The 15,283-nt window shown below is 44.8% G+C and overlaps 2 protein-coding genes across 2 annotated transcripts; both read right to left on the reverse strand.

Moving 5' to 3' along the window:
• Window positions 1-4,164: 4,164 nt before the first annotated feature.
• Window positions 4,165-5,970, reverse strand: LOC134182832 (protein FAM200C-like). The gene has a single exon (XM_062650274.1). The coding sequence runs from the start codon at window positions 5,968-5,970 to the stop codon at window positions 4,165-4,167; it is 1,806 nt and encodes a 601-aa protein (XP_062506258.1).
• A 4,892-nt stretch (window positions 5,971-10,862) lies between these two features.
• Window positions 10,863-14,750, reverse strand: LOC134182833 (uncharacterized protein K02A2.6-like). Its single transcript, XM_062650275.1, has one exon. It carries the CDS (start codon window positions 14,748-14,750, stop codon window positions 10,863-10,865), a length of 3,888 nt encoding a protein of 1,295 aa, XP_062506259.1.
• Between the last annotated feature and the right edge of the window lie 533 nt (window positions 14,751-15,283).

A 15,283-nucleotide genomic window follows, 5' to 3' on the forward strand; every position in this document is an offset into this window, starting at 1 on the left:
AAATCTAACTTACTAAAGATTGTTGATCCGTGAAATTCAGCAGCTAGTTCTTCTACTGTCGGTAATGGATACTTTCCAGGTACAATAGCGTTATTCAAATGTCTAAGGTCGATACACAAACAAAGCAATTCAGCCTTTTTCGTTATTGGTACCACATTAGAAACGCATTCTGATGCCTTTGTCTTCTTGATTACTCCTTCTTTTTGTAGTCTCTTAATCTCAGTTTTTACTTCATCTCGTAATGATGACGGTATACGGTGAAGATGCTGTGCTACTGGTTTTATTTCTGCAAGAACTAAAGGACGAAGTGCATAACCCCTGACTTTTCCCAGACCTGTGAAGACTGTTTGCAATTTACTCCATTTTTGTAAAACTTGCTGTATCTGACTATCTTTCTCAGTCACCACCTGAAACTCTAGAGCATCAAACAAGTCTATTCCCATGATGTTAACTCCTGAAGCTGTTATATAGAAGGGAAATGCCTCTAAACATCCATTTCTAAACTTCACTGGAACTAATAGTTTTTCCAATAGTTCAATTCCAGAACCATCAAAGCTAACGAGTCTAATCTCCGCTTTAGCCAAAGTTTTGTTGTTCAAAACCGAGACTTTTGCTCCAAGATCAATAACTAAGTTGATTTTTGCCTTCACAATCTCACATTCACACGTTTTGTAATCCATATTTGAAGTGGTGCCAATGACCTGAAGTACTGAGATGTCCTCTATAGCAATGACTTGTTTCTGTCTTGGCGGTATGTCACTCTTAGATCTACAGCACCGCGCATAATGGTTTTTCTTCCGGCATTTAAGACACTCTTTCCCCCAAGCTGGACAATCTGACTCTCCTCCTCGATGTCCTCGTAGACCACAGCTACCACACCAAAACACTGCTGATGTACCAGCTCCAGCACCTTGATAGTCAGTTCGGCGTCTTAACTTCACCGCACTAGCCACCCTTCTTACGCTGGTCGTTTCAACCTTACCGACTTCAGCAAAACGCGGCACCACTACACCGTCAATGGTTTTTGCCTCTGCTATGGCTTCTTTCACGTGAGCACCGCCTCGTCACAAGCTATAGTATCCTTCTCCATCGACAACCGCTTCCTAATACGTGAATGTAATGTCTTTCTATTAATTGGTCTCGAATCAACTCGTCATGCATGACTCCAAAGCGACATGTAGCTGCTAGGTCCAGTAGTGCGGCGACATATTTTCTAACTGACTCACCTTGTTGTGACTTCTGCCAAACTTGATCCGTTCTACCATCACGTTTTTCTTTGCTCCGAAATATTCAGTCAATTTTTCTCGTGTGGCCGTGTACGTCTCTGTTACTCCAAGTGTTGCGAAAACGCGTTGACCTTCTAATACCAGACAGTGAAGCAATACCGCCCTTTTCCTTTCTTGAGGAATGTTGCTAGAACTAAGACCAAAAACTTTCATGTACATATTGAACGCCGACAACCAAGTACGCCAATCGGTCTGTGGTTCACCAGGTTGCGGTAGAAAGGGCGCTGGGGTGTACACCCGGAACCTGTATCCTCGTCGCCATTATGCAGTATCGTAACACAACAACCACTTATTTGTTAACACAACCGACTATCTACAAACACCGCAAAACTCATATGACTCAACTCCCCCTTCTCTAAGTCTCGTATCCTCTAATCCATATACCCGTATATCACACACAGTTACTGCACAAATCTTCCACCATGTATCGGAATCTATTACGTCATTTCGTTGTTCTTGTTGTCTCAAGAAGAGACGGTGGACAACTTTTCTGGTCTTTCGGGAAGTCACAGTCAATTGCGAGAGTGGGCAACTCAAGTGTACAGTGCTCGTCATATTGAGCAGCCTTTCGTGAGTAACGACGACTACTCTCTTTCACAATAATTCTTTATAAAAATGAGGTTATAGCGGGTCTGGTCATCCCGTATATACCTTCGTATGAATTGCAACTATATATGCATACACTATATATGGCCGTGTCGAGGATGTTCAGGGATATGGTGAGTCCAATGAATGTTCCTTTTGTACAGGGACGTTACTGCAGAGTTTGCTCGTTACGCCGTGATGGTGCATAGTTGCACTATATATGACTGGCGTGTTTATTGACACAGCGTGAACTTAACACTCCACTCAGAACAGACATTCGGTGACTTTGTTGAGCCTCAAATATTGATCTAACCGGTAAAATTATTCGATTTGCGAAACCTTGCTAAGTGTTCAAAAACCGCACTTACTGAGGTTTGGGAGTGCAGGGCCACCCGCTATTGTATAACGCCGTTGAGACTGTATGCGGTTAGATCAGGTTGGTCGCATCGTGGAAGACATTTGGCAGGCAAGATTATAGGCTTACATTTTTGTTCGCACAATCGGCTCTCGTGTATTTGTGGTTGGTATCATGCAGCAAGTATACGTACTACTCCGTTCTAACAAAAAGTTGTTGACTGCGTGCGCTCAACTACATCATCTTGATCATCTCATCTCATCTAGCGATTGAAACGGTCTCACTGCTATAGTAATCTTCAACCGCCGGCTGGCGCTTGATTCTATATAGCAGTTGGAGAAGCACGCCAACTAATGCAACGTTGTTCTTGTCTCTGTAAAATGCATCAGAAAGTGTCTTTGGATTTAGATCAGAGATTATGTGCGGGTGAAGCTTTGAACTTCCAGACCAGAGAGCACGCGCAGCGCGCAAAGGTACTAAAATGATTTCGGAAATAGTCTTCTAAGCCAATCAGCGTCTTAGAACCGAAATGTCTGTTGTAAACTCTGGTTGCTTTAGCAGTAATTGGTTATGTTGAGTGCACAAATGCTGATTGCGTGCATGTGAAATCCGCGTGGGCGGCTAAGATTACGCCAGAACCGTGATGAGGACGCCAGAGCTGTGATGAGCACGCACACATATTAGGTTTAGTTTCAGCTTCAGTTCTTCGATCTTATTAAGCTTGCGGTAACAGGAAATGCACAGCAGCGTCGCCAGACCATCACCTTTGACAACTGTTCGAGAAGTAGTCTTGCTAGTCAAACGGTGTGTCAAGCTAGCGGTCTGCCGAAAAACCGAAGAGTCGTCGTTTCATGCCGTCCACCAAGATATCGCCGCAAACACGACGGACGTCTCTTCTTCGTTCGTGAGATATGGCATTTACAAATGATATGGTAATCTAGGTAAAACTATCCCACTCTGCTAGACTACCATCTAGCATCGCTTTCGATAAATACTTTCGAAATCATTTGAGTATCTATCGTTTTGGTCTAGACTAGAGTTTGCCCGCTCTCTGGTCTGGAAGTTCGTGGCTAGTGCGGGTGGTGAGCGCACATAGCGCAATTCATGCGCAACGTATCCTTGACCTAGAGAGGTTGCAGGGCAAGGTGATATGGAGACTGTACTATTGGGTTCTTGGTGAGAGACACCGAGTGACTGTCTGTCTACCCTTGAACACAACTGTATTCACACAAAAAAAAAGGCTAAACGTACACTTAACGATATACGCGGTTATGTTCCCCCACAGGAGTGGCCAACACAATACAGTAACCTCTATTACATCCCCCTTTCTCAAGTCAGTAAACTGCCTTACCAACATCTCCCTTCTCAAAGCATGCAACTCTACTTTTACTTTCTATAAGTCTAAACGTTTAGGAGTCACTACTCCTTGACCTGAGTGTTGGTGAATTCTGTCGGACTCGGCATTCTTGGGTAGTAGATGTAGATGTTTTAGTTTGCTGATGTGCTGAGTCGAAGTGGTGTTGGGGTGTCTTCGCTTGAATCTCCTCCTCCTGTTGTGATGGTGGAATGTTCACTAGATGTTGCCTATTTCTTCGAACCGCTGTAAAATGGCGTTTGCAGCCGATAGGACTTTGGTGTTGACTCATCTTGTAACACTTTTCCCATATCTTGCCGGTCTGTCACCCAAACAGTAGTGGCTTTAGTTAAAGGTTTCATCATGGTTCTTAACCTTGTTGGAGGTACTGACCCCCACCAGTTTCATATGCGCATTCACCGAACCCTTCTTAATTGGAAAAATAATATTCAAAACATAGTCATAGGTATATATTTTACTGGTTCACAAAATGAACCGTGCATCAACATCAGTGTTCAAAGAACAAAACCATTAAAACATGATTTTCACACAAAAAAAGCATAATAATGAATATTTACTGCAAATCAGCGTGACTTCTGCTGTTGCCTTTCAGAGACCAGTTCAGAAATGCGCGGCTTCACCTTGGCAAGTGCCACTCTCATGTCATTTTCGCAACAAAGTCTGTTCCTTTTCTTCGTTTTTATGTCCAGCATCCTCGAAAAGGATTGCTTGCAAAGATATGTTGTAACAAACGGTATGAAAATCTCCAGAGCTTTCTTAGCAATAACAGGGTACGTTACCATTTGTTGACACCAAAACGTTGAGAGCGTTGTTGTTCTGAAGAGTTGCTGTTGAACCTGGCTCTGCTGAATTTCAATGATTTCATCGAGGTATTCATCATTGACATCTGTTGTCTCAACACTAAACGTGAACGGCTGTCTCACCCATGCTGGATATGACTCTCTTGTAGGAAAGTATCCGTCGAGAGACTTTGCAAGCTCATCTAAGTGCGTGGCAATTGCTTGCTTCAGTTCCGCGGGTACAGAAATGTCTCCGATTCCAGATACATCTTCGATCTTACTTACACAGTCGTCCAGCAGGGGAAAGTTTGCGAAGTTATCGTTCTCTGTTCGTCGTTTCCATAACGGTAGCTTTTTTTGAAAAGCCTTCAGGTTTTCTTCCGCTTCGATGATGTTGACTCCACCGCCCTGCATCTGTTGATTGAGATGATTGAGAGCTGCGAAGATATCAGCCATGTACGCTAAAATGAGAATGAACTCAGAATTTTTTAAGCAATCTGCATGACTATGTTGGTGCTCTTGCAAAAACAGGGCTAATTCCACACGCACGGCAAAAACACGATTTAGCACCTGTCCCCGGGATAACCACCGAACGTTAGAATGGTACAGAAGTACCTCGAATTCAGAGCCCATTTCTTTACACAGCTCACTGAAGATGCAGTGCCTCAGAGCACTATTTCGCACATAGTTCACGCATTCCACTACAATTTTTAATACTTCTGCCAGTTTTGGAGGCAAGGTTTTTGTTGCCAACGCATGCCTGTGCAGAATACAATGCGTAACAATGATGTGTGGTGCATCGGCTTTCACTAGCGCACCAAAACCAGACTTTCTTCCCAGCATGACTGGAGCTCCGTCCGAACAAACTGCAGAAACCATATCCCACGAAAGATTGTTGTCTTTGAAGTCATCCACAAGTTTCTTCACATCGGCTGCCTTAGTTGTTGTCGTAAGAGGCTTACAAAATAAAAAATCTTCCTTTATCACGTCGTCTTTCACATAGCGCACAAATACAGCAAGCTGGCTTAGATTGGAAACGTCTGTGGTCTCGTCGAGTTGAAGGCTGAATTTTGCCGGGCTTGAAATCAGATCTGCAACTACTTGAGCCAAAATTTCTTTGCTCATGTCCTCTATTCTGTCGCTAATGGTGTCATTTGAAAGAGGAATTTGGGATAACTTAACTTCAGTCGCTTTTCCCAGCATGATATTCGCCATCTTCAACACAGTTGGTTTTATGAGTGTTTCACCAATGGTGTGTGGTTTGCCCTGCTTTGCGATCAGGTAAGCAACTTCGTACGATGCTGTGAGGATCGGTTTGTTGATGGGTACAAAGCCGAGAACAGGCAGAGTAGCCTTTTCATCGAATCTGGCTCTCTTCACCTTGAATTCAGCGAGCGTTGTGTTCTTGTATTGTCCATCTCCATGCAGCGTAAGGAAGTGTTCTCTTAGTTTTGCCGGTGCTAGACTAGAATTGCTCAACTTGGCATTGCAAATCATGTAGTTAGGACGTTGACTCCCATCACGTTCCGTTATACATGTGAATCCATATTGTACATATTCGTCCGACCACTTTCTTTTTTTGCTCGACATAGTTAGTATGAAGGGATTAAAATATTAAGAATGAAATCACACGACGTACCATCACGACAGTCACAATTCGACTACTAAGCGCGCCAAATTTCCTGCAGCACAGATAGGCCAAGCGATGTTGCGTGATTACCTGCAGTCAATGATGGCCAAGCGGGGCGTGTCATCACGAATCATATGAGTCGGGTGTGTGTCTTGACCTCCGCCGGACCCCTGAGACTGACTCACCGAACCCCTGGGGTTCGATCGAACCCAGGTTAAGAACCACTGCTTGAAGTTTAGTGGCATTTTGCTTGTCGAATCTTCTTTTTTGGTCTCCTTTACCGATTGCTTCTTTTGTTTGTATCTCCTTCCAAGGAAGCGCTCTTGGGTGTAAAACTTAAGGTAATTTCGGCACAACAGATTGAATCTGTCTTGCCATAAGTAATTCAGGTGGCAAATTCCGTTCGCTAGTGGTGTAGCTCGATATGCCAATAATGCTAAATATGGATCTGTTGCTTTCTTGAAAAGAGTCTTCACAGTTCTGCACATCCGCTCAGCCTCTCCATTACTCTGAGGGTGTAGCGGACTGCTAGTAATATGCGAAGATTTGTATTTGCCTGCGAATTTGCAAATGCGGCAGAAGAATACTGAGGCCCATTGTCTGATCGAACTTCTTCGGGAATTCCGTGTCGGGAAAAGAACGATTTCATGTGTTTAATCACAATATTTGATGTCGCATCTGATGGTTTCACTATTTCTGGATACCTTGACATATAGTCTACGACGAGAAGATACGAATGTCCCTTCCATTCGAAGAGATCAGTTCCGACACATTGCCCGGGACGACTTTGTCAAAGGTGTTGGAATGAGAGGTTCAGCTTTACTGCTGCGCTCTTTGCTGCAAACTGTGCAGTTCTCCACGGTCTCTTTCAATTGAGAACTCATTCCTGGCTACCACACTGCTGCTGCGCGCGATCCAAAGTCTTTGTGATACCCATGTGACCTGTGTGGAGTATCTTTGTAACCTCATCTCGTAATGCTTTTGAAATAATCCGATTGCCTCTTAGAAGTAATCTATCTTGGAATGACAATTCTGAGAATACAGAATATTACTTCTTGATTGGACCCTTCAACAAGTGTTTAGCTGGCCATCCCTGTATGCAATATCGATTCAATTTATTGTATTTGTTTTCTGCATTCTGTCTGTCCCGTATGTCTTTCAGTCATTTTTCCGTCACAGGAAGATGGTTGATGATAAGTTCGACAGAGGATTCAGATGCTTTTTTCAATTCATGGGATGATTCCGTAGTTTCTGCACTGGACTTCTGGACAATGTATCAAGCGTGAAATTTCTCTTTCCTGATACATGACTTATTGAGAAGTTGTATCGCATCAGTCAAAGCCTGAATCTCTGAATACGTATTGGTAACTCATCCAACCTCTTGCTTGAACTAAGTAAAGAAACTAGAGGCTTGTGGTCTGTCTCCATCTGAAATCTCATACCGTAAAGATATTCACTGAAACGCTCACATGCCCATGTAACGGCCAAAGCTTCTATCTCTATTTGTGCGTATTCTTGCCCAGTGGGAGTCATAGACCTCGTTCCATATGCTATCGGTTTGAAGTCTCCTGTGTCCTGTCTCTCCTGTATGACAGCACTTAAGCCAAGAGATGACGCGTCAGCTGACACCACGATCTCTGGAGTGGGTGTATACAAAGCAAAACAGGTGGTTTTATGAGATCCCCTTTGATCTTCTGCTGTTGATTGCGGGGATTCCCAGATCCAAGCATTCTGTTTGCTTATAAGTTTTCGCAGCGGTTCCGTTTTCTCTGCCAAGTTTGGAATGAACTTGCCAAAATGGTTCACCATACCAAGGACACGTCTCACTTCACCTGTGTAGGTTGGTTCTTTCAATTGTAACACAGCTTTCACTTTGTCAGGGTCGCTCCTGATCCCATTCTGATCAATGACTTGTCCCAAGAAATTAATCTTTGGAACAGAAAACGCACACCTCTGTCGATTAGGTCTAACTCCTGACTTCCTAAGTTTCTCCAAAACCTTGCGGAGTCGAGAATCATGTTCTTCTTGTGGACTTCCATAGATTAAGGTATCATCCATAAGACATACAGTTTCTTCCATTCCAAACAGAATGTTAGACATTCGACGTTGAAACAATTCAGAAGCTGATGAAATTCCAAATGGGAGTCTGTTGAAGCAGAATCTTCCAAATGGTGTTATGAAAGTGGTGAGAAGTGCGGAATTGTTGGACAATGGTATTTGCCAGAATCCGCTGTTGGCGTCCAGTTTTGTAAACATTTTACCTCCAGCCAATTGACCCATTATGTAGTCTACAGAAGGTAACATCAAACGCTCTCTGCATAACCTCTCATTTAGTCTTGACAAATTTGCGCATATTGGGACTCTTCCTCCTGATTTTTCCACTACAACTAAGCCCAAACACCAATCAGTTGGCGTCTCAACTTGAGAAATCACTCCCTCCTTCAGCATTCTTTAAAGCTTTGTCTCCACTTCTTTCATTAGTGGCAGCGGCACACGTCGGCGAGTGGACAAAGCAAAAGGTGTTGCGTTGTCTTTCAGCTTGATAACCTACTCTCCTTCTAGTTTTCCCAGACCTTGGAATAGTTGAGGAACTCGTTTTGGACTGACCCTGACGGTTGTCTCGCTGCTGAATCAATTTTCTTTAGCTATTTAAGGCTCTCGATTGCAGGCCGCCCCAATAACGCCCGTTCAACGCCACGCATCACGTAAACCTCCTGCTGTGATGACCTCTGGCGGTATTGTAATCTTGCGGCAAACTTACCACGAACATGCAGCACATTATTTCCGGGCTCTCTCAGTCTGGTTCCTGTTGGTTGTAGCTTTGTTGCAATGTTTCGAAACAGACTGTGGGATCACGGTAACGTCCGCCCCAGAGTCTATTCTAAATGCGACTGGAACATCATTTAACGTACCTTGAACCATCCATGCTTGCATTGTTTAGATATGCTTTCATTATGCAGTGAGAAAAGATTACCGTACGCTCCAAATCCTTCAAATACCGTTGAGACCTTACTTGTCCTGCAGACACGCGCATAGTGTCCCAAATTCCCGCACTCATGTCATTTCACGTTAATCGCAGGACACCGTCCTGTACTGTGTGTAGGTTCTGCGCCGCACCTCTGACATGTACTTCCTGGTGTGCTCGTTTGCTTTTTGCTCACTCGACGAGCTTGAAAATGCGCCGGCTTGCTTTCTCATTGCCCTTTTAGCGATCGCTTTGCGCGGCGTATTTGAGATGCTTCCATCCCTGTTGGCTTCTGAGGTTCCAAGGGTAGCTCATTTCTAACAACAGTCTGCAGCCATTTTACAGCTTCGCTCTGACGAGATTTTGTTATTGCCGCCGAAAGAGCCAAATCTGAGTTCATCTGCAACGCTTCCGATAACTTTGCATCCTGCAACCCTACCACCAGGTGATCGCGAATGAGCTCTTCGCGGAGGGTCCCAAACTCACAATGCTCCGCCAAGCTGTACAACGCTGTGATGAATGTCTCGACCTGTTCATCCATCGTCTGGCGTCGTTGGTTGAATTTCGCCCTTTCATAGATCACGGTTCGTTTCTTTACCAAGTAGCCATCTAGCACTGCCTTGACGTCTGCATATCTCGTTCTCTGCTCCTCGGTGAGGGTGAGACACGCTAGAACATCTTCTGCTTGAGCGCCCATGGAGTACACGAGTGTACTGACCTGCATTGCGTCTTCGTTCTCCGCGAGGCTTGAAGCTGTTCGGAATCTCTCAAATCTGGACTCCATCCTGGCCATTGCTCAGGGGACGAGAAGTCGAAGTTCTCTGGAAGTGCAACCTGGAACGTAGCCATCGCCGGTAGTTCTCTAGAGTTACTCCACTCGGGACACCATGTACTATTGGGTTCTTGGTGGGAGACACAGAGTGATCGTCTACCCTTGCACAAACTGTATTCACACACAGAAAAGCCCCCAGGCTAAACATACACTTAACCATAACGCCGTTATGGTCCCTCCCATAGGAGTGGCCTGCACAATACAGTAACTTCTATTACAGAGGCTCCCACAACTACTTATACATAGTTGTATTTGATTATTGCTGTTTGTCAAAATTTTTTGCCGTTCATAATAGGTTAACAAATACCAAAACACGCGCTAAACGTACAATTACATTGCATCGTTTATAGTGCGCCCAGAATTAGAGAGAAATTGTGGAATTCGACTGTGGATTGGACAGCGATGTTGCATGCCGTCCGAGCCGTTATTGGTATCAATCGCAAGCTCTATATGTCTACCTGCAAGATCTTACACTCTTAAGCTGCCGTCAGTTATGTAGACGGTATAGATGCGTAGAATGGCGGAATTAGACGTAATTGCAAGAAGAGCAAGTACGTATATCAGTTAGGCTGCTACTGTAACAGTAATCTAACACAGGAAACGGCTAGGTTTGGATCAGTTAGATAACACGTGTCTGCTAATCGTCTCTAGATCGGACGCCGGAGCTTCAGCTATCTCTTTTGTCGCGACTTTGGGTGTAGTCATGCAGGACCAAGCTCAAAAGCCATCTGTTTTACTATGTCGTCTAGCGCATGCCGTTTGACCTGTGCCAATACCAACTCAATTGGATTGAGTTCACAGTGCCCCAATGACATACGTATATAGGTAGGCATAGACATCGCTCCAAAGCCCATTATTACTTGCATCTTAAGCAACCCATTTTAAGCCAACTGCAGCATTTTCTAGATTTTGTCATGCTAGTGTGGAGTTATACGGTTTGTATTTACTCTACTCAACACACTAGAACTCAACACACTACGAAGACATACTACGAAGATACAATAGTTACGCATGCGTGTCACTACGCTATTAATAGAGTCACTCCACATCTCCCCTTACAGGTCGAGTTTCATCGGCCTCTTTATTTGACAACCAGTCTGGCTTCTCGTTTGTGGCCTGGTTGGTGTTGTTTGACCAGTTTCCGTATTCTGGGGAGTTTCGATTTCAAGTGAAGTGCCAAACTTTGGGATGGCTTTCAAATGTCCTCTATTTCTCCTCACCTCCCCTTTGTCTGTTTTGATGACATAGGATCGTGGAGTGTGGCCTGGACCGACGATTGTCCCTTGAGCTGGCTCTTTACCTGACGTTATCCAGACTTCCGTGTCCTTTTGTAATTGGGGCAGGTCTTTAGCTCGATGTCTGGAGTCAAAGTTCTTCTTCTGTTTACTTTTGAAAAAATTATCTGCTTCACGAAAATTCCTCAGATAATCGCAGTGTGGGGTGAGTTGTGCTGTCGACTGTGGCATTGTTGTCCTCAATCGTCTTCCCATGAGCAATTCTGAAGGACTGAGAGTGCACCAAGGCAGTGGCGTGGATCTGTAAGCCAGTAGCTCGAGATGTGGGTCCTCCGCCTTTGTCAGTAGCTGTTTGATGGATTTGACCATCCGCTCCACGAGTCCGTTGCTCTGCGGGTACCTAGGGCTGCTGGTTATCATGACAAATCCATAAGCCTTGGCGAACTCTTTGGTTTCCCGAGCGATATACTGAGGTCCGTTGTCACTCCTGAGAATATCAGGGATGCCGTGACGGGCAAAAACAGATTTCAAGGCTTGAATTACTGCTAAGGCTGTGGTGTTCGTCAACTTGATAAGTTCTGGATACCTTGAGAAGTAGTCAATGACAACAAGATAATGAGCTCCATTTAACTCCATCAAGTCCGTTCCCACAACTTGCCAAGGAAAATCTGGTAACTGAGAAGTCATGAGTGGTTCAGTTCCTTGTGGATTCTCTTTTACACATGTGGGGCATTGTTGCACCAATTGATATATCTGTTGTGTTATCCCCGGCCACCAGACGGAGGTGTGTGCTCTCTGTCTGCAACGAACTATGCCCTGATGACCCTCATGAATTTTGGTCAGGACATCTTTTCTGAGTTCGTCAGGAATCACTACACGGTTGTTGTATAGTAGTAGGTCGTTGTGTACCGTCAGTAGCGATCTTACTCTCCAAAACGGGATTAGAGAAGTTTCCTCAGGACATTTGTCGGGCCATTGTGACTGACTGTACTGCATCACTTGGGCACACGTGGCATTTCTAGCTTGTGCTTCTCGGTACGTTTGTATTCTGTCCGTTGTAGTTGGTAAATTAGCAACTACCTCATTGATGAAGGTCTCAACATCGTCCTGTAGAGAATCCTCCGTGATCTGTTCTTGTAGGGGTGCTCTTGACAACGTGTCAGATGTATAAAGCAGTTTCCCAGGTACATGTTCAATTGTGAAGTCGTATCTCGCCAAACGAAGTCTAAAACGAACAATTCTTGGCGGTAACCTGTCCAAGTGCTTAGTGCCAAGCAAAGGAACTAACGGCTTGTGGTCGGTCTCGATATGAAATTTGCGACCAAGTACGTAATCTTGAAACTTATCGCAAGCCCATGCTAATGACAGAGCTTCCTTTTCAATTTGCGCGTAGCTCTTCTCAGTATCTGTCATGGACTGTGATGCGTATGCTATCGGCTTCCATTTATCTTCGGCTTCTTGAAGAAGTACCGCGCCTAGACCGTGTGATGACGCGTCAGCGGATACTTTCACCTTCTTCTGCGGATTGTACAGCTCCAGGACAGTAGGACGAGTCAATTCATCTTTGATTCTTGTGAATGCTTGCTCTTGTGGATGTTCCCATAACCATGAGCATGTCGTACTCAACAGCTCTCTCAAAGGTTGACTTATCTCTGAAAGATGTGGTGAAAACTTTCCCAATTGGTTTGTCATCCCCATGAAGCGGCGCAATTCTGATACGTTCTTGGGCTGTTCTAGGTCTTGGATAGTTTTCAGCCGTGCTGGATCCGCTCTAAGACCTTTGCCATCGATAATGTGACCAAGAAATTTGACGGTGTGTACCCCAAACTCACATTTGGCCTTATTTAGAGTTGCTCCTGCTGCTTGCAGTCGTTGTAAGATCGAAGTCAGTCGGTCGTCGTGTTCCGTTTGACTTGTTCCGAATATGAGAACATCGTCCATGTGACATAATACTCCAGGTAGTCCCGAAAGAATCTTGCTCATTCGCCGTTGGAAAAGCTCGGGCGCACTAGCGATGCCGAATGGTAACTTGTTGAAGCAGTACCGTCCGTGAGGAGTGACAAAGGTAGTCAGTAGCCTAGATTCCACCTCTAGAGGTATCTGCCAAAACCCACTATTAGCATCGATTTTGCTAAACGTTGTGGCTCCCGCCAATTGAGCAAGTGTGTCGTCCACTTTGGGTATGGGGTAAATCTCTCGTAGTACATTCTCGTTGAGGGGTTTCATATCTACGCAAATCCTGACGTCTCCTGTCTTTTTCCTGACTACAACCATACCAGCGCTCCATTCTGTAGGGTCTTCCACTTGTGAGATGACGCCAATCTTTTCCATTCGATCTAGTTCTTCTTTGACTTGTTGTCTGAGAGAAATTGGAACATTCCGGGGTGTGTACAGCGCATAGGGCTTGGCTCCCTCTCTAAGCTTGATTTTGTATGGATCACCAAGATTACCCAGTCCCTGAAAAACTTTGGGAAATCCGTCTGGTATGGTGGTTCCTACACTGGTCGCTTGGATCCTGTGGACAAGTTGTAACGATGTGATAGCCGGTAACCCTAGTAAATTGGTTTTCAATCCCTGGACAACGAAGATAGTCTCCTCTGATGTCTTGTTATTCACTGATAGTGTACTTGTGAATTGTCCCAATGTCCGAAGAGCTGTAGATGTTGGTCCATACAAGGCTTTGGACGGTTTCTGCAACTTTGGCATTTCTAACATTCTATGTGCCTCTTCTGTGATCACTGTCACCTCCGCCCCAGTATCTAACTTGAATGTTAGCTCTTTGCCTCCTACTGAAATTTTGGAAGACCATGTGATCCTTTTTGATACGTTCACTGGAAATACATAGGCCCTGCCTCGACTCTCACTGTCCACATTTTCGATTGTCTTCGAGAAACATTGAGCTCCAAAGTGACCCTTTCGGTTACACTTTGAACACCTGGCTTGTCTTGCTGGACAGTAGGCTTCTTTAGCATGATATCTTCCGCAGCGCTTACATTGGTGTCTCGCGGGTGCGGTTGCCGACTTTGACCGTCCGCCGCCAAACTGGTGTCTGCTTGCTTGCGATTTGCCACCTGTGGTGCCGCTTTTACCGCCTGCTGTGCCGCTTTTAGCGCCGTTTCGCACTTGCTCTATGACGATTGGATGGTCCTTGCTGCCGTCACCTTGCAGATGTTTATGCTGTTCTTTCACGGCTTCTCTCTGTCTTGTAGATCGTTTGACCTTCTCCAACGTAAGCTCAGCATCACACTGTAGACGTTCTGATAGCGCCTGGTCTCTTATTCCGACAACAATTCTGTCCCTCAGCATTTCCTGTTGCAAACCTCCGTATTCGCATGTCTCGACCAGTTCGTACAAAGCGGTGATATACTGCTCGATAGACTCTCCCTCTAACTGATTTCGTCGATTGAAGCGCGCTCTCTCGTAGATCACGTTGCGACGTATGCGGAAAAATTCTTCGAATTTAGCAATCACCTCATTGTACTTCTTTTTGTTGTCTTCCGTGATGTTGGTGGAAGTTAGGACTCCCTCTGCGTCCTCTCCCATGCAGTAGAGTAACGTGGACACTTGACGTACTTCGTCCGCGTCTGCCAGGCCTGAAGCGATTCGAAACTGTGTGAATCTTCTCTTCCACCTCGGCCAGTCGTCTGGCTGCCGAAAGTTGAAAGGACCTGGTGGTTCGAGTCGTATGAATCCCACTCCTGTCACCATGTGGAGTTATACGGTTTGTATTTACTCTACTCAACACACTAGAACTCAACACACTACGAAGACATACTACGAAGATACAATAGTTACGCATGCGTGTCACTACGCTATTAATAGAGTCACTCCACATCTAGTTGCCTAATGGATCATTGAGTAACCTTTGCAAACGATCTCAATTGCCTGTGAAAACATGGCATCCGTTAATTGTGACAAGTACTAGGCCACACCCTGCATACAATTTCTCTACTTCTGGAACACACTATATCTAGTTCCTCTTAGCTATAGTCAGTTTTCTAGATCTGTCAGATGTGGCAATTCAAGAAGTTCAAGCTACGGGTACGATCTTACCAGCAAGATAGTGAGACTGTTGAGGTAATACCCTGCCACATACTGCTTTGCTCATGGGTTTACTGTTTCAAAAAGCAGGAGTTTTATAAAACAACGAGCTCTCTTTAAGGATCAGTGACATTTACTACTCTTTTGAGAAGAAGTGGAAAGGCTTCTTGACTTGCACACACTCAGAAAGATGTCATAAT

The sequence above is a fragment of the Corticium candelabrum genome, chromosome 8 (assembly GCF_963422355.1).
Source record: "Corticium candelabrum chromosome 8, ooCorCand1.1, whole genome shotgun sequence".
Lineage (NCBI taxonomy): Eukaryota > Metazoa > Porifera > Homoscleromorpha > Homosclerophorida > Plakinidae > Corticium > Corticium candelabrum.